Raw genomic sequence first — 20,703 nt, 5'->3', positions numbered from 1 at the left:
GAGTGAATGAACTGAACACACCACCACTCATCATTGACCTTACACACATACACACACACATCTGCTTCTCGTTCCGTCCGTATGAGATTTAAGTAAATCTACAATTAAACGGCAGTTATTCTCATAAACATAATTATTTTCCACAATTAAGAGAAATTGGAGGAGAGGATCATGAGTAAGGGTGGAGAATGAGTGACAAGGGGTATTAAGTCTGTCTCTCATTCCCACCATTCAGCTCTCCTCCTACTCTAGACTCAATGAGACCCCAGATTTGTACATGTTCATTAGCTAAATGTATTCTATAGCATAGCATTTCTTAAATGCATTCGAGTCCTGACCCCACTCTTGCTTGAAAAGCTTTTCACATCTCAACCCACTTGTTTCTCAACTCTCCCACTATATCCTTATTCAGAATCATCTGACTCAGTTAGCACTATGGCCTAGAATAGAATAGATGTTGCATACACGAAAAACATAGAGGACATTAATACATTCACTTACAACCGACCTCTGTCCCAACTGCACTGGATAGATAAGACATATACCGATACAATTTACTTTGCATTTAGTAGTCCAGCACAAGGAACAAACGAATGAACAGCACAAGGAACGAATGAATGTTTGAACACGTTCTTCTATCATGTCTTGTATCTATCCTCCTCTCTGTCTCTTCCTCTCTCTCTCTTTCTCTTCATCCCTTTCACATTTGGGGATTTTTCTGAAAAAATGTTGAGGCGGAATACCCATGTCTCCTAATGTTCGGTAGTTTAGTGTCTGTACACATACAGTGTTCTCCTGGTATTTAAACCTTCAAGTCGTATTATCCTGTGACAGGGCTACAATTAGAGATGGGGGGGAGAGGTGTCAGAGTGAGAGAGACAGTGGGAGAGAAAGAGGACGGGCAGAATGAGAGAGAGAGAGAGAGGGGGGTTTACACGTCATCCATTTCTATTTCCAAATAAGCTTCAATGCAAATGGAGATTATAAAATGCCAATACATGGGATTGTTAGTTTGTTGAACATGTCAAAATATAGAGAGCATATTATGCACTCTACAAATGCCAGAATGCACATCCTTCATGTTAGTTACTTTGCAAACTGGCATGAGTACAGAATTGATTGTGTGTGTGTGTGTTAAGGTGTGTGTTAAGGTGTGTGTTTCTGTATACAATACTGTTCATGCGTGGTTGAGCACTCTGTGGGCGAGGTGTGCTGCACATTCAGACCCTTTAACTGTCTCTCTCTTTCTCTCTTTCACACTCTTTCTTTCACACTCTTTTTTCCTTTCCTTCACACAGAATCTCCCTTCATACAGGTAGCAGGCACTCTGTTTCTGTCAATATCTATTTTATTCTCTCTCTCTCTCTCTCTCTCTCTCTCTCTCTCTCTCTCTCTCTCTCTGTCTCTCTCTCTGTCTTTCTCTCTCTCTCTCTCTCTCTCTCTTCCATTCCATTTTTGTTTTTAAAAGTTGGGGGTTGTACCCACCTATGTTGCTTTTTTTCCACTCTACTTGTTTACTGCTAGTTCAAATAATCGAAAACTGGCTTCTGGACTATTCGGGTTACTGTACAAGTGTTCTGTCTAGTCTTGGGTGTGGTATGGGAGGCATGGGACTAATAGAGATTGATAATTCCCAAGAAATTCAGAGCCGCTCCTCAGATTCCTGTTCTTCCCTGTATTTTCCCAGGATAACTGTGCCAGGGTGCTGCTGGTCCGTGGAGCCAACAAAGAGGTGAAGAATTACAACAGCCAGAGTCCCTTTCAGGTGAGACCCGTAATACATCCTCTCATCCAAAAGCATTTCTGTAGTTCTGACATATCAGAGCCATGGGTTTACTTCCTTCATGGGCTACATAGTTTATCCAATATACAGAATATATACTGAATGTGTTTTCAGTAAGTCACTGACTGGGAATAAAAATGTCAGCTAAAATGGCCATAATCACTAGGATAGGTCAGGGTCACTTTCTGCCTGTTAGCTAACGGCTTAATGTCCTCCAATGTTCCTCCTACATTCAGCTAATGCTCTCATAGTATTATGACGTTGGTTCAGATGGAGAGAGAGAATGTGTACCGTCTCAGACTTCTTTCATGTGCTGCTGTGGGGAAGTGTTCTTATCAGCAGGTGGAAACCTGGGTCAGAGATGGCAGTGTGAATGGGACTCTGTTGAGTAGAACACACGTTTCAAGTCCCAAGTAATACCAAGGATGCATCTCAATAGTCTGAAGTGGCTTCCTCTACTGTACCTAACTCCTCTACTTGACTCCTCTCCTGTATCGGCATCTGAAAAGCAAGTGCAGGGAATGGGTTGAGTCTTACTAGGCGACATAGTTGTGTGTTCGACGCAGCTGTAGACATCTTGCAAAGTTGCATATGTCCATGGGTTGGCTAGATATTTTGCCCTGTGTCTTGCAGAGATAATATGTAATTGCTTGAATACGCAGATGGCAGTGCAGCTCACATTATTGATTCCAATGAGAGTCCCGCATGAGTCACGTTTGAGTCACAAAGGAGCGTTTTGAAGCAGGCTTTTATGTAAGGCAGTCCTCGCGTCCTCGATGGCCCTCCACAGGCACTTCAGTGGCCCTCTTATTTACGCTGGCCTTCGTCGGTGGGGTTGGCCCCAAAAGTTTAACTTGTCTAATTGTCTCCTATTCTTTTCCAATTGCACTGGTCTTTTATACTTGAAATATCTAGAGGAGAGAAGGAAAAGTCACAAGCAGAGGATGGCTAAGTGGATTAGAACATGGTGCCCCCAATACCATGGTGGTAGGTACAATTCCTGTATGGGTCCCAGAAACTGAATATAGGTGTCTCTACCAATGTTGCCAATTAATTGACCAATATTGTCCCTTATTGGGGCAGAGTTCAACAGAGTGGAAATGATAGTGTGTGTCTCCACTGCTCTGCCTGCGTATCTGTAGCTAAAAATAGAGTCCCAGCAGCACAATGAGATCATCAATTAGAGCTCAAAATCCCTCCCCCTCCTCTGTTGGCCCTAGACTCTGTATATAGGTGTTTCACAATATTCTTATATTCAGCGTTTGCCTATTTCAACCTTACTCTCTAACTCCCCCCTGTTCCCTCTCTCGCTCCCTTCTTCCCAGAAGTGTCCTTGATCCCTTTCACATTTTTTCTCCTCTCTCCTCGTCAGTCTCTCCATTTGATCCTTTCTTCCCTATTCCCTTTCTCCTTTATTCCTTTTTCCTTCTCATGTCCTCTCCCTCAGCTTCATTCTCTTTTCATTTCTCACATTTTCTCTCCTTTTCTCTCCTCTCGTTCTCTTTGAATGTTCTGCTTCCTTCTTTCCTTTCTCCCATTTATTTCCACCTTCTCTCTCTCTCTCTCTCTCTCTCTCTCTCTCTTTCCATCCCTCCCTCTTTCTTTCTGTCAGCAGTGGACAGTGAGTCCGTTTCTTTCACTGTGTTGCATTCAGATGAGATTGGAATACCACTGGGCACACACTGGTTGAATCAACTTTGTTTCCATGTCATTGAATGTAAATTACGTTGAACTGCCTGTGCCCAGTGGGATGTGGAACAAGAAACTGGAATGAGATGAAACACTGGAATCAGTGAAACATGCAGAAGTGTTCGACACTATACTGAAGCTCCAATCGCTATTTGTCTCTCAGCGAAAGTCTACCCTTTTAGAACCAGGGTATGGGCTGACGTTTATCAGTATTGAGAAACTCGCGATGAGAAACAAGAACATGGAAATTCAAGAGCGAGGGGAAGGGGAAGAGAGTGTTTCTGCTCTCTGTCTCTGTATCTCTAACAATTCCTCCTTTCCCCATCTCCTTTCCAATCTCCTCCTGTCTTCTCCATCTTCTCTACTCGCGTTCTCCTATGTGCCTGGCCCTTTAAGGATTCTGCCTGGTCTTGAATCAGAATGAATTTCCTACCTGAGTCGTTGGATGTAGTTTCAGGCACAATTCTCCACCCATTCCTCCTCCACTACCTCATTCGCTTCCTCCTCCTCCTCTCGTCCACCACCATAGACAACAATGTGTCTTCATGGAAACAAGGGGTCATTCCCAGCATTTTTATGCTGTGGGAACATGAAGGAGTGAGGGAGTGAAGGAAGGGGTGGCAATCAGGCGTTAGTGGGCTTGTTTCCCCTATACAAGGCTGTGCACTACACTACAGCCTTGTGGGTTAGATGTGGTCTTTAGACTTTAAACCACACTACAGCTATACACTGAGAGAAAAAAGGGTCCAAAAAGAGTTCTGCAGTTGTCCCCATAGGAGAACTCTTTTGGGTTCCATGTAGAACCCTCTTTGGAAAGGGTTCTACATGGAACCCAAAAGGGGTTCTTCAAAGGGTTCTCATATGGGGACAGCCGAAGAACCATTTTTGGTTTAGATAGCACCTTTTTTTATCAGGTGTAGGCTTCATTCTGTACCTTCCATCGTCTCAGTGCTATCGCTCTCAGTTTACCAGTGTTCAGTTATGATACCCAGTGATCTGCAATCGGTGTTATACCTATCACAACGGCTCATAAGAAATGATTTAAGCGTGGAAGGTTTGTATTTTGTTATTAAGTGTCGTCCAAAAAGACTGCAGTAAACCCCCCACCTACCCTCCTCCTCCTCCTCCTACTCCCCCCTACACCCTCTCCCAGGAATGAGTTCTCCTGTGATGGAATCAAAGCGCTGTCCCTCTCACTGTACACTATATGTACATCCACTGCACCCTGGGGACACTATGATATTGCGCCCCTTTCCTCCAGTGGGTGAGACTGAGGGTGACTTGTCACCAACCCATAGATGCCCATGCTGCCATGTTGACGGGGCTGACGGTGGCGCTGTGGTGCCAAAAGGCTTAAAAAATGTAATGGCTTCTTGCTGCTGTATTTACATTTGTTTTTGTCCTCTGGTGGAGAAGTGGTAATGAAGAGAAAGGGAAGAGAGAAGGGGAGAACAAAAAAGATGAGAGAGGAGAGTGAGAGGAAAGAAAGATGAGAGGGGACGGGTGAATGTGGGTTTGTGATTCTTTCATGTCACACGGGGCTAGTGAAAGGGTCCTTCTTCCATTAGAGCCATGCTACCACAATGCCACAGCTGACCCGCCAACCACCACACTCTGTCTCTCATTAGGTGCAGGTAGGATGGCCTCTCAAGCATTTCATACAACATATCACTATATCCCTCTCTCTGGCGACCCCTTGCTGTCTCTCTCATCCCTCTCTCCCTATTAAAAACTATTGCTCCCTCTCTTCACTTTCTTTCTCCCTCTTGCTCTCTTCCACCACTGCTCTCTCTCTCACCATCTCTCACTCTTTCGCTGGTGGGTGTGGGTGAGTGTGGGCGTGTACGCATATTGGTATGCACATGTGTGTGTGTGTGTGTTCCGGTCATGCTAAAGGTCAGGATTTGTAACAGGTTGCAGATGGTTAAATCCAGATAAGAATTTAGTGGAATCATGTCCAGATTACTACACAGACAGACACACACACACACACACACACACACACACACACACACACACACACACACACACACACACACACACACACACACACACACACACACACACACACACACACACACACACACAATGAATTGTTTGAATTTGTAGAGCAATGCAAAGGCTATTTTGCAGTAAACTAAATGTGGCCCTCAAATTGCAATCCTCCTGATTCCCCCTCTCTCACAGGTGGCCATCATTGCGGGGAACTTTGAACTGGCCGAACTGGTCAAGAACCACAAAGAGACAGATATAGGTGAGTAACCATGGTTACCCTCCTCTTTTACACTTCCCCCTCCTCTATGTCTGAAATGGATATATTATTGAATAATAGGTTGTTGATCTTTTCTTGTGTCTGTATGTGTGTGCGTCTGCCCTTCTGCAAGTATGCTCTCCATCATTTTTATTTTATTTTTCCTTTATTTTACTAGGCAAGTCAGTTTAAGAACAAATTCTTATTTTCAATGACGGCCTAGGAACAGTGGGTCAACTGCCTTGTTCAGGGGCAGAACGACAGATTTGTACCTTGTTAGCTCAGGGATTCCATCTTGCAACCTTTCGGTTACTAGTCCAACGCTCTAACCACTAGGCTACGCTGCCACATGTGTGAGTGTGTGTTTGTGAGTGTGCGTTTGTGTGGGTGCTAGAAAACCATGACAGGATTTGACATTCAGCCCCCCCCCCCCCCCTTCGTGGGATTACCCTACCACACTGGGGAATCCAGGATCCCTCAGGTGGCATATGAGAGAAGGGTTAGGGAGGGATAGAATGGGGGAGAGATATTTCCTCACAGACTCTCTACTAAATCCCCGCCAAAAAAAGGGTTTCCTTCTTCCAAAGGAATTTAAAAACAGATTTCTACATTCCCTGTGGGTTTATCTGCCATGCACCCCACACCCCCACGGCCCGACAACAGCATCATCTTTCTTCATTAAACTATTTCACATGGAGGGAAAAAGGTTAAGCGGGAGGGATTACCATCCCCAGACAAATGAAACAAAGATGTAATAAAAAAATAGAAAAACAGTGAATAGATAAATAAATAAAATAATCTAAAGATGTAATCCACGATTGTCATCCCCCCCCCCCCCCCCGAGCGAGATTCCCGAGGCCTCACAGCTGCAGCGAGGGCTAGATGAAATGCAGCGCTGCAGGATTACACCGCGTCTCTCACATCTGCTGCCATCGTTCCCGCTCCCCCCTCTCAGACACCCCATCCCGCTCCCCACGTACAGCATGGACCCTCTCACACCGGGACGGCGTCGCACCTCAACTCTGGTGGGGCCATGAGAGCCTGCCACGCCCGAACTCTGCCATTGACCATTAGATGTTGCTAGCGGAATGAAAAGTCCCGGATAACTGTCCTCTGTTACAGTCCTCGTTGCTTTTTCTTTCTCTCTGTCTTTCTCTCTCTCTACCTCTTTCTATCTCTATCTTTCGGCTCACTGTCAGTTTGTGATGGGATATTGACGATGCTGGATTGTCGGCGATGGGTTCTGCATGTTGCAAAGCAAAGAAAGGTGGGTTCTCTGAAGCTCAACCACCCCCCTCCTACCTCCTCTACCCTCCTACCCTCTGCCCTGTCCAGCCATCCCTAGTCCCCTTCTCTCCCGCTCCAGGTGGGTGGTAGCTTGCTATGTTGGAATACAGGTAGAATTGTGTTTCTGCGGTATGGTGGGTAGTTGTCTATCCTGCCTGAGCTGAGGTATTACCCTGGTATGGGTACAGAATTGATTGTGTGTGTGTGTGTGTGTGTGTGTGTGTGTGTGTGTGTGTGTGTGTGTGTGTGTGTGTGTGTGTGTGTGTGTGTGTGTGTGTGTGTGTGTGTGTGTGTGTGTACAGTATTTAGAATGTGCACTAAAGAGCATTAGCCCAGAAAGAGTAATGAGTCAGTAGCACTATGCGTCATTAAGACTCACACACCTTCTCTCCATCTTTCTCCCTACATCCTTTTCGCTCCCTTGTTCCCAGATGTGTGATGGACAGTGTCAGTGACTTTATAGTCTCTATCGCTCTCTTTCTTTGTGTTGGAGTTTGATTAGAAGATAGGCATGAATTTAATCCTGTACAAAAGAGCACAGAGCACTTCAGCTAACCCTGACACTGCCTAGCCTTGTAACCCAACTCAAGGTTCTCACAAATCAGTGTTTTATTTATTTACTATCATGGTATGTCCCAACACTCATATTCAATTAACTAGTCTGTTATTCAATCTCTGTATTAGTCCCATAGGAGATACCAGAGAATCAGTAGAAATTATTGGATAGATTATGGTGGATGGGTTATATTGCCATATAATGTATGTTTAGGTTTTTGGACTGGGTTAGTGAACACAACGCTAATATATGAATAATAAAGTAGATGAATTAGGGATGGATAGAGCAGAAATTAATCTCCTCGGAGGATGAGGCGTCATTCTCTAGCTCAGCCTATAGTGAATTCCCAAGTGTGTGTGTGTGTGTGTGTGATCTACATCCATAGTAATGACACAGATAATGGTGGGAGTGATGAGAGGTGAGTCTCGCTGTGTTCATCTCTTTGAGTCAGCCGACTCTTGCTCCTAGTGAAAGCAACACACTCCTAACCGGCAAACAGGTTACCATGGCATCAGAGCCTGTGTGCTAATCATTAAAAGACTATGGCATCTGGCTAATGCCACAAATGGTAAGAGAACTTTGGGCAGAGGTGCAATTCCCAGTTTGAAGGAAAGTTATAGAGAGGGGATAATTGGAGATAAAGGAGATAAAGTAGGGGTGGGGAGGGGTGGTGGAGAGATGTTGTAGAAAGAGAAGTATAGTTGGAAAGGGGTAATACTGTAGATGGAGATAGGGAGGGGAAATAAGTAGCGACAGAGAGGGATCTAGTAGAGAGAGAATTGTATAGAACAGGACTTTATTGTTCATTTGCATAGAAATGTGTATTTCTACTGACACGGTACTCCTGGGCCAGTAACCGAAAGGTCGCTAGTTCGAATCCACGAGCTTACAAGGGGGAAAATCTCTCCATGTGCCCTTGAGCAAGGCACTTAACCCTAATTGCCCCAGGCTCGCTGGATAATGAGCACTCTGGCTGTGACCCCATTCTCATAGGGTTTCTAAGGGAGAGTTGGGATATGCCGAAAAAACATTTAGGACAAAGTTAAGCACCCATCCATATCCTTATATCACTCTGACACAGCAACATGGTCAGCCACAGAGCAGCACTCCAGGAGAAGTTTAGCAGAGAGGGATGGCAAATAAAGATGGTGAGGGCTATAAGTAGATATAGGGGGTAGTAAGTAGAGGTTAAATTGACATAGGAGTTAGTGTGCAATGTGTCCAATCGATCAGTGCTTTAGTAACTAGGCGTGACTGAATGTGTCCATACACTCTGCTTTGGTAGATAGGCTAGTAAATCGTTTCTTAAATCCAGTTAGTTTTTTCCCATTCTGCCGGTAAGCCTCTCTAAGAATGATTGGCAGATGTGTGTATTAGACATCACGCTGCAAGAGCGTGATAATCCGACACGGGGGCCAAATCAAACACACAGATACACAATGTGCGCACCATACACAAACATGCACACAGAGACACGTGCACGCACACACTCAACACACTCAACTTAGCACACAAATGGCCATCCAAACAAACACCCAACTAAAACACCCAGACAACCAAACACCCACTCGACCAATGCTCAGCGACAACATGGCATACTCTTGCATGGCCATGACGTAATATAATAAGGCACTTTTTTAGCAGTTCAAATAAGTCTTATGTCTCCTCCTTAGTGTACCATGGTAATGAATTATTGTCTTAATGTCACTGACTAGCTAATCCAGTCTCCCTAATTAAAGAACAAACACAGCCTGCGTGGCTCTGAGTAGCTGGTCACACGGTTCACTGCAGCCTGTTCTACACAGCTTTTGATGAGACAGCCAGAGAGCACCCTTTAGTGAATGGGATTTAGAGGAGACTAAAAACAGGAAGCCTGCCGAAGATGAAAGGAAGTGAGGGAGCTACTTCCTGCTGTTGAGGGGAAGGTTGAGTAGTGTTGTGGAATATATTGTGTGTCCTAGTTTTCTGCGGTGGAACGTGTGTGGTGGGTGTGGATTAGGGTTTAATGGCAGAAACAGGGTTACCGAGATTTACCGGGATTTCCCGCCAAAACCCATTCACTTTTCCCAATAAAGTAAAATGTAAATTTAAATAAACATTTACCTATTGCATTCGTTACCATTCATTAGCATTAGTTAGCCAAAACAATCTATGGTAAGCCTATTTCTAGCAATAAAGTACCATTTAGATTGACATTTTAAAACTAATGTTTTAACATTAGTATTTACAGTTGAAGTCGGAAGTTTACATAAGCTTAGGTTGGAGTCATTAAAACTCGTTTTTCAACCACTCCACAAATATCTTGTTAACAAACTATAGTTTTGGCAAGTCGGTTAGGACATCTACTTTGTGCATGACACAAGTCATTTTTCCAACAATTGTTTACAGACAGATTATTTCACTTATAATTCACTGTATCACAGTTCCAGTGGGTCAGAAGTTTACATACACTAAGTTGACTGTGCCTTTAAACAGCTTGGAAAATTCCAGAAAAGTATGTCATGGCTTTAGAAGCTTCTGATAGGCTAAATGACATCATTTGATTCAATTGGAAGTGTACCTGTGGATGTATTTCAAGGCCGACCTTCAAACTCAGTGCCTCTTTGCTTGTCATCATGGGAAAATCAAAAGAAATCAGCCAAGACCTCAGAAAAAAAGTGTAGACCTCCACGTGTCTGGTTCATCCTTGGGAGCAATTTCCAAATGCCTGAAGGTACCAAGTTCATCTGTACAAACAATAGTACGCAAGTATAAACACCATGGGACCACGTAGTCATACTGCTCAGGAAGGAGACGCGTTCTGTCTCCTAGAGATGAACGTACTTTGGTGCGAAAAGTGCAAATCAATCCCAAATCAACAGCAAAGGACCTTGTGAAGATGCTGGAGGAAACAGGTACCAAAGTATCTATATCCACAGTAAAACGAGTCATATATCGACATAACCTGAAAGGCCGCTCAGCAAGGAAGTGGCCACTGCTCCAAAACCGCCATAAAAAAAGCCAGACAATGGTTTGCAACTGCGCATGGAAACAAAGATTTTACTTTTTGGACAAATGTCCTCTGGTCTGATGAAACAAAAATAGAACTGTTTGGCCATAATGACCATCGTTATGTTTGGAGGAAAAAGGGGGAGGGTTGCAAGCCGAAGAACACCATCTCAACCATGAAGCACGGGGGTTTCAGCATCATGTTGTGGGGGTACTTTGTTGCAGGAGGGCCTGGTGCACTTCACACAATAGATGGCATCATGAGGAAAAGAAAATTATGTGGATTTATTGAAGCAACATCTCAAGACATCAGTCAGGAAGTTAAAGCTTGGTCACAAATGGGTCTTCCAAATGGACAATGACCCCAAGCATACTTCCAAAGTTGTGGCAAAATGGCTTAAGGACAACAAAGTCAAGGTATTGGAGTGGCCATCACAAAGCCCTGACCTCAATCCCATAGAAAATGTGTGGTCAGAACTGAAAAAGCGTGTGTGACCAAAGAGGCCTACAAACCTGACAGTTACACCAGCTCTGTCAGGAGGAATGGGCCAAAATGCACCCAACTTATTGTGGGAAGCTTGTGGAAGGCTGCCCAAAACGTTTGACCCAAGTTAAACAATTTAAAGGCAATGCTACCAATTACACATTGAGTGTATGTATACTTCTGACCCACTGGGAATGTGATGAAAGAAACAAAAGCTGAATTAAATCATTCTCTCTACTATTATTCTGACATTTTACATTCTTAAAATAAAGTGGTGATCCTAACTGACCTAAGACAGGGAATGTTTACTAGGGTTAAATGTCAGGAATTGTGAAAACTGAGTTAAAATGTATTTGGCTAAGGTGTATGTAAACTTCTGACTTCAACTGTACCTTTAAATGTTACTTTATCGCCAGAAATAGGCTTACCATAGATTTTTTGGGCTAACTAACGAACGCAATAAGTAAATGTTCACTTTTATGTAAAATATAACCTACCTTGGAATGGCATATGATTTATGGCTGGTTTCGATTTATGTACAATTGATCAACCACAGCGCTATCCATGGTATTGAGTATTTTTGATGAGCAGGAAATCGGATATGTTCCTTCTGACAAGATCACCACAATAAAAAATGTAAAACAGCAACAACCTTCCCAATTCCCTCCATGGCCAGGTGCAAGGGGAGAGAAAAGGACAAAGCTGCATCTTTCACTAAGCTAAAATGAATGCAATTTTCAACAGACTCTAAACTCATAATAGTTTAGCAGTTGGCCAACAGTGCTTCATAGGCCAGTTTAAAACTAGACTACATCAACAAAATAGTGCGGTGACTTTGAGAGAACTTTGAGTTGATTCATTTGCAACAAATACAACAAGAAACCGTTCGATTCATGTGTATATTTCTCCATTTACACATCAAATCAAATGTTATTGTTCACAAACACACATTTAGCAGTTGTTTTTGCGGGTGTAGCGAAATGCTTGTCTTCCTAGCTCCAACAGTACAGTAGTATCAAACAATACAGCAATATAAAAATATTAGGACAAGCAATGTTGAAGTGACAATGACTAAAATACAGTAGTGTAGAATACAGTATATACATATGTAATAAGTAAACCAGTATGTAAACAGTATTAGTGACTAGTGTTACATTATTAAAGTGACCAGTGATTCCAGGTCTATGTACATAGGTCAGTAGCCTCTAAGGTGCAGGGTGATACCCAGTTAGTGATGGCTATTTAACAGTCTGATGGCCTTGAGATAGAAGCTGTTTTTCAGCCTCTCGGTCCCAGCTTTGATGCACCTGTACTGACCTTGCCTTTTGGATGCTAGCGGGGTGAACAGGCCATGGCTCGGGTAGTTGATGTCCTTGATGATCTTTTTGGCCTTCCTGTGACATCGGGTGCTGTAGGTGTCCTGGAGGGCAGAAAGTGTGCTCCCGGTGATGTGTTGGGCAGTCCGGACCACCATCTGGAGAGCCCCCCAGTGGTATAATCATGTCAGATTTCTTTTGCTGGTATTATTTGCTTTTAAATACCATTTCCAGTTTGAACGGGAATACTGGAAAGACCGTTCATTTCTTGCTATTTCTCTAGGAGGAAAATTGGTCGATTCTGCAGAAAATATTGAACCCTAGTGTGTATGTGTCGGAGTCTGTGAATGGTAGTGGTGGAAAAAGTACTCAAATGTCATACTTTAGTAAAAGTAAAGATACCTTAATAGAAATGACTGGAGTAAAAGTGAGTCACCCAGTAAAATACTAAGTCTAAAAGTATTTGGTTTTATATGTAAGTATATATATATATATATAAATGTAAGTATCAAAAGTAAATGTAATTGCTAAAATATACTTACGTATCAAAAGTAGAAGTAAAAGCATAAATAATTTCAAATTCCTTATATTAAGCAAACCAGACAGCACAATTTTTAAAATAATTTTTTCCCGGATAGCCAGGGGCACACCCCAACACAGTCATAATTTACAAACGAAGCATGTGTGTGTTTAGTGAGTCCGCCAGATCAACGACAGTAGGGATGACCAGGGATGTTCTCTTAATACGTGCGTGAATTTGTCAATTCTCCTGTCCTGCTAAGCATAAAAATGTAATGAGTATTTTTGGGTGTCAGGGAAAACGTATGGCGTAAAAAGTACAATATTCTTTTTATGAATGTTGTGAGGCTAAATCTGATTATTTTGTAACCGCGCTTTCAGATTGTAATGGGAACCCAATTAAATTCAGGGAAAACTGTCAAATTCCCAAAGTGTTCTTCTTCCTCCTCTCTGCCACTGCTAAAGTGTGCAAAGCTGCAATCAAGGCTGTAAGCAAGGCAAATGGTGGCTACTTTGAAGAATCCTAAATATAAAATATATTTTGATTTGTTTAACACTTTTTTGGTTACTACATGATTCCATATGTGTTATTTCATAGTTTTGATGTCTTCACTATTATTCTACAATGTAGAAAATAGTACAAATAAAGAAAAACCCTAGAATGAGTAGGTGTGTCCTAGCTTTTGACTGGTACTGTATGTTATAATATCGTCTTCGTATCTCAAAAGCATTGAAATGTGGTTAACATTAAAAATCTAAATGAAAATGATTCAAATCTAAAAGATCAAATTTAACCAGAGAGCACCCTTAGATCATGACGAAAGGCCGCACCTGACCGTTGCATTTGAATCGTTCCCATGGTGAATGTCTAGGCCTGCTACGCTATGAAATCATACACTTTGCTATTACAATTTATATGGTGGAAACAATCTGTGGGGAGGCAGAGGCACATAAACTCACAATAATACCTTTGTTAGATAACACTGTTAAACAAAGAATGTATGCTATTGTTTAGCAATCAAGAGTAGACTGACTGAACGACTCAAAAACTCAACCACCTTATGCTCTCCAAATAGACATTAGCTGTGAAAGCCGAGATTGCCATGTATTGACTTTGCCTGGGGATGCTACTCACAAGGACATATTGTTCTGTCTCACGATTCCCAAGCATGAAATGTCATAGGGGATGTTCAGTCTGCTGCGTGGCTATATTGACAAAAAAACAGATTCCATATGGGATCGAATGGTGGGCTTTTGCACAGATGGGGCTCCATCTATGGCGGGACGGCGTGCAGGCCTCTGCACTCTAGTTATAAATGTGTCTCCCTCTGTCTTATAGACGCATTACAGTATATGATACACTGAGAGCAACTGGTGGCAAAATGTCTGAGCCGGGAACTCTGAGATATAATGCGGCAGGTAACTTTGATTGTAAACCACATCCACTGCGCGCATGCCTGTTTGCAAAACTATGTGGAGCATGATAATGTTCTATTTCACACCGAGGCTTGGTGGTTATCGAAGAAGAGTGTTGGAAAGATTTTTCGCATTGAGAGAGGAACTGTTGTCGTTCACAATGGATGTCAAAAACACAGACTTGGTTGAATCTGTGAAAAGAAAGAAAATAATAGAAAACGGCATCAGTAAGTGTTCCATACGAGTGATTTATGCTCAGGTCCAACACTTGGAAGAGCACTTTGGTACCTACTTCCCAAGCCGTTTGACTGTGATCCTGGCTCTGTTGACCTGCCAGTAAGTCAAATCGAACAGCGGATTGAGCTGTCATGTGACCGAATTCTGCAGACAACGCATTCACGGGACACTACGGAGGAGTTTTGGCTCCTGACTCAAAGGGAATAATACCCTGCCATCTCCCTCTGAGCATTCAAAACAACTGGGAATTTGGAATTGGGAACTCAGAATTCTCTGAGTTCAGTGCGTTCAAGACAACAGGGAACTCTGAAAGAAACAAGTTCCGACAGGGAACAATCGTTTTGAACGGTCATCCAACTCAGAATTCCAACTCTGGAACTCGGGCCTCTTTCTAGGTGTGCGTTCGTAAATTCGCTCTGGCTATCTACTCCGATTTCAGAACACTCTCGTTTGAGTCTGCCTGAGCACAGAATAACTGATGAATTTATGAACGCTCAACACCAGTTTAATATGTCCGGTGTCAGTAAACGTCAAAAAGCGTAATTAAATTGTTGCCAACAGCACAACGCTCTAGATAACATGAAAACAGCCGAACCAGCTCTGCTAGGGGGAGTAAACTGTATTTCAATTACAGTTTGAAATGCAACAAAATAGGAAAAATGCCAAGGGGGATGAATACTTTTGCAAGGCACTGTAACCCGCTTGAGAACATCCCTGTTTCTTCTTACTTTTTTATTGTGTTCCACATTTTTTATATGCAGACCTTCGTCCTAATCGATGCAGCTTTTTCCCAGATGCTTGAATCTGATCTGGGCATTTATATGCTCCCTGCTTTTGTTTTGCCATTTAGCTGAATGTTCGATGTTCTTAGGGTCACTGTACCCACCCAAACATTTGCTGTTAATTACATAATTTTTTTCACATGGTTGGGGTCGAGAGAATTTTCAGATATCAAAATGGGGTCTTGGGCCCAAAAAGTTTGGGAACCCCTAGCCTAAGCATTGTACTTTGCAGGGTGAATGAGTTGAGCAATTAACCGTATATTAATTGATAAACAGTAAATTAACAGATAAGTTGTGTTTATGGTCGTTCCATATGATTTCAATCACTTTCTGACTGCACCCCTTTTTATTTTAACGAAATCTTCCATACATGTTTGCCCATGGTAGAAGTGGTCAGAAAGGGATTTTTTGGACCTGAATGCCAAAATATTCAGGAGACAGGGGTTGTCACAGTTGACCCATTTTGCATACCCCACCCTACCATGTCGTCACCCAAAAAGCTCTCACAGTCTCACACAAGAATTAGACGTTCATCCATGTTTCTCAAACGTCAAATTTCAAAGTTGTTCCAAATGTCAAATGTTGAAGTGTTTGGTTACTTTTCTGTATCATTCCAAGGTTACATTTAGGAATTAACTCAACATTCTTAAGGTTAGGCATTTGGGATAGGCTTAAAGGGATACTTTGGGATTTTGGCAATGAGGCCCTTTATCCACTTCCCCAGAGTCAGATGAACTCGTGGATTAAATTTATATGTCTCTGTGTCCAGTATGAAGGAAGTTAAAGGTAGTTTTGCCAGCCAATTCTAACTAGTGTTAGCGTAATGGCTGGAGGTCTATGGGTGTCTTCTAGTATTTGTGCAACTACCTCTAACTTCCTTCATACTGGACACAGAGTCATAACAATGGTATCATGGAGCTTATCTGCCTCTGGGGATGTAGATAAAGGCATTGCCAAAATCTGGAAACTAATGGTTATCTGCAGGGGGAAGGTAAATAGTGTGGGCAATTAAGCTTGGAATGTATTGAGTGCAGGGAAGCGATCACATGTGGCAGGCATTGATAAGGGGAGAGAGCCATGGATTAGTGATGAAGGGGGATCAAGATCAGGTCAGGTCACGTTACGTTAAGGGAGAAATAAAAGTTTATGGCCCGTATCACTTAGTGTCCTGCCTAGCAGTAAAGATACAATGTTTGTACAGATGTGTAGGAGGAGACTCGGAGGAAGGGTTAAATATCAGTGCTTGTGTGAAAATGTTTTTGTCTAATGCAGCTGTATTGACCCTCTCGGAAGAATACACTTTCAGTGTCCGATGAGTTTTTTACTCTGAGAATTAGAACCTAACAGAATCCAGTGATAGAAAGCTGTTTTGGATATTTTTGTTTTAAAGAGATACTTCAGACTTTCCCATTTCAAGTTGACGTCCGACAGTGGGTGAACCGGCGGCCATCTTTCTAGTAGTAATTGGAAGTTAAAGTTTCAATTCAATTTAAATGTTAATGGTGTACCCGCTGAATTGCAGGGCTCTGAAGCGATAGGTCCATTCTATGAATTACATTCTATGATTGAAATGACACCCACCATGTATTCAAGAGGATACTATGTCTCAACCAATTACTGGCACAACACAAACACTTCAGATTATGTAAAATAGAGTCTAAGCTACAACAAGCTTAAAAAATTACATAGTTGTTTAATAAAAATAATATAATAGTTTGACAACCCTGTTTGTAAGCTTTCACATTATATCAAGCTCAACCGCTTATCTTTTTCAGTGATGAAGACATGGATGTCTCATGGTAGGATAGGGTATACACAATGGGTCAACTTTGAGCACCTCTATCTCCTGAATGTTTTGTCATTCAGGTCACTTTCTGGCCACTTCCACCATGGGCAAATATGTATGAAAGGTTTCGTTCAAATCAGGAGTGCAGTCCGAAAATGATTGAAATCGTGTGGAATGATCTTTTAATGAATTAACATCAGTCAATGAAACATTGTCAAGTTCACCTTAAAATCCTTATATTTCCAACTTAGAGAGAGAGAACGAGAGAGAGAGAGAGAGAGAGAGAGAGAGAGAGAGAGAGAGAGAGAGAGAGAGAGAGAGAGAGAGAGAGAGAGAGAGAGAGAGAGAGAGAGAGAGAGAGAGAGAGAGAGAGAGAGAGAGAGAGAGAGAGAGAGAGAGAGAGAGAGAGAGAGAGAGAGAGAGAGAGAGAGAGAGAGAGAGAGATGAGTGGCGGTATGGCAGTGAGTGTGCTTTCACACCTCTGCCAGGTGGGGTCATGTGAGCTGCGCTCGGGCTCCCGATTTCCAGCAAGCTAAACTCCATTCGTCGCTGTCCGTCGTACCTGCCGCTACATTCTTCAATTACCACAGTGAAAGTCTTCATTTTTTCCCCGTGCTGTTTTAAAAGGTGCACTGATTATGCAGGTATTGTGAACATTGGAATAACATAAAAAGGGGTGAAAATGAAGTCTTTTCTCAATGCCTTAAAAAAGGAAGGTAGGTCTATCACCTTTACGGGTCTGGGTCCAAGTTTTATTTGCTTTTGACTCATAAATAGATGTAATTCTTTACCTTTGCTGCATTTTCAACTTTCTCAGGGGGTATTTTTATCCCTGCGTGTCACAAGTTCAATCATTTCATCTGCTCCAGAAAGTAATTCTACATGGGCTTTTTTGAATGTGACAATTATAGCTAGGTCTTTGCGTTGTGGATTCATGAGTGCAATTGTCGTCCTAATTTAAACTAGCAGTAACTATAAAAGGAGATGGTTTTACATGTGTCGTTCTTTTTGGGCTAGAGGTTCTTTAACATGCAGGATAGATTATAGGTTATGTCATAGATTAAATGTTGGCACGCATTTGAGTAGTTTCCAAATAAATGTGTTATGATTCAGTCTTCTACAAAAGGTATTTATAGTCTCCTTCACCAATCACCTACCGTATGTAGATTATAGCCAGCGAGAGGAAACACGGTGTATCTGTCTTTCTCCTGGTTCACGTGGGAGAAAACACACCCATCAAAATGAGTGGATGACTTACGTCACCAAAACGGCTCTGCCGGGTGCATTATGGATCCATCTGCCTGTGTGTGAAAACAGTTGGTTCTTTAACCCTTTACTTCCAGCTGACAGACTATTTCTCAATGAGATTTACTCAAAATGGATATATGAGTACAGCATTTTTTACTTTTATTTCAAAGCTTGGTATAGTTCCATTGGAAGGCTACATTATGTCAAATCCCTTGGTTGCAAGACACTGACCAGAGCTGATCACTCATTGCCCTTTGACCTTAGTTGTCTTAGTATTAGGGAGCAGCAGTAAATTATATACAGTGGGGCAAAAAAGTATTTAGTCAGCCACCAATTGTGCAAGTTCTCCCACTTAAAAAGATGAGAGAGGCCTGTAATTTTCATCATAGGTACACTTCAACTATGACAGACAAAATGAGGGAAAAAAATCCAGAAAATCACATTGTAGGATTTTTTATGAATTTATTTGCAAATTATGGTGGAAAATAAGTATTTGGTCAATAACAAAAGTTTATGGGAGAACTTGCACAATTGGTGGCTGACTAAATACTTTTTTGCCCCACTGTAGATCACACTGATTGCTTTCCTCTCTTATATAAGACAGCTCTGGATGTTTGTCATCTTCTTTTCCTCGCTTCTCTATTCCTGCAGAGGGAATGTGTGCTTATTACATGCCACAATTGAGAGCACAATTAAGAGCTGTGCGCGTGTGTTCGTGTGTACATGTGTGCATGTGTGCACGCATATGTCTGCATACTTGCATGTACAGTGCCTTGCAAAAATATTAATCCCCCTTGCCGTTTTTCCTATTTTGTTGCATTACAACCTGTAATTGAAATAGATTTTTATTTGGATTTCTTGTAACGGACATACACAAAATAGTCCAAATTGGTGAAGTGAAATGAAAAAAATAACGGAAAAGTGGTCCGTGCATATGTATTCACTCGCTTTGCTATGAAGCCCCTAAATAAGATCTGGTGAAACCAGTTACCTTCAGAAGTCACATAATTAGTTAAATAAAGTCCACCTGTGTGCAATCTAAGTGTCACATGATCGGTCACATGATCTCAGTATATATATACACCTGTTCTGAAAGGGCCCAGAGTCTGCAACACCACTAAGTAAGGGGCACCACCAAGCAAGCGGCACCATGAAGACCAAGGAGCTCTCCAAACAGGTCAGGGACAAAGTTGTGGAGAAGTACAGATCAGGGTTGGGTTATAAAAAAAGATCCAAAACTTTGAACATCCCACGGAGTACCATTAAATCCATTATTAAAAACTGGAAAGAATATGGCACCACAATAAACCTGCCAAGAGAAGGCTGCCCACCAAAACTCACAGACCAGGCAAGGAGGGCATTAATCAGAGAGGCAACAAAGAGACCAAAGATAACCCTGAAGGAGCTGCAAAGCTCCACAGCGGAGATTGGAGTATCTGTCCATAGGACCACTTTAAGCTGTACACTCCACAGAGCTGGGCTTTACATTAGAGTGGCCAGAAAAAAGCCATTGCTTAAAGAAAAGAATAGGCAAACACGTTTGGTGTTCGCCAAAAGGCATGTGGGAGACTCCCCAAACATATGGAAGAAGGTACTCTGGTCAGATGAGACTAAAATTGAGCTTTTTGGCCATCAAGGAAAACGCTATGTCTGGCATAAACCCAACACCTCTCATCACCCGAGAATACCATCCCCAGAGTGAAGCATGGTGGTGGCAGCATCATGCTATGGGGATGTTTTTCATCGGAAGGGACTGGGAAACTGGTCAGAATTGAAGGAATGATGAATTACGCTAAATACAGGGAAATTCTTGAGGGAAACCTGTTTCAGTCTTCCAGAGATTTGAGACTGGGACGGAGGTTCACCTTCCAGCAGGACAATGACCCTAAGCATACTGCTAAAGCAACACTCGAGTGGTTTTAGGGGAAACATTTAAATGTCTTGGAATGGCCTAGTCAAAGCCCAGACCTCAATCCAATTGAGAATCTGTGGTATGACTAAAAGATTGCTGTACACCAGCAGAACCCATCCAACTTGAAGCAGCTGGAGCAGTTTTGCCTTGAAGAATGGGCAATAATCCCAGTGGCTAGATGTGCCAAGCTTATGGAGACATACCCCAAGAGTCTTGCAGCTGTAATTGCGGCAAAAGGTGGCTCTACAAAGTATTGACTTTGGGGGGGTGAATAGTTATGCACACTGAAGTTTTCTGGGTTTTTTGTCTCATTTCTTGTTTGTTTCACAATAAAAATTATTTTGCATCTTCAAAGTGGTAGGCATGTTGTGTAAATCAAATGATACAAACAAATCTATTTTAATTCCAGGTTGTAAGGCAACAAATATAGGAAAAATGCAAAAGTTGGT

At 42.3% G+C, this 20,703-nt stretch overlaps 1 protein-coding gene across 1 annotated transcript in view; it reads left to right on the top strand.

The window, feature by feature from the left end:
- LOC120052048 (SH3 and multiple ankyrin repeat domains protein 2-like) overlaps positions 1 to 20,703 on the top strand; it is a 176,118-nt gene that overhangs the window by 36,337 nt on the left and 119,078 nt on the right. Inside the window, exons 8-9 of the mRNA XM_038998913.1 lie at positions 1,688 to 1,765; positions 5,660 to 5,726. Coding sequence (XP_038854841.1) covers positions 1,688 to 1,765; positions 5,660 to 5,726 — 145 coding nt within the window. The remainder of the gene's footprint in view (positions 1 to 1,687; positions 1,766 to 5,659; positions 5,727 to 20,703) is intronic.

The sequence above is a fragment of the Salvelinus namaycush genome, chromosome 1 (assembly GCF_016432855.1).
Source record: "Salvelinus namaycush isolate Seneca chromosome 1, SaNama_1.0, whole genome shotgun sequence".
NCBI lineage: Eukaryota > Metazoa > Chordata > Actinopteri > Salmoniformes > Salmonidae > Salvelinus > Salvelinus namaycush.
The sequence above is the reverse complement of the archived record's forward strand: the minus strand, read 5'-3'. Positions and strand labels throughout refer to the sequence as shown.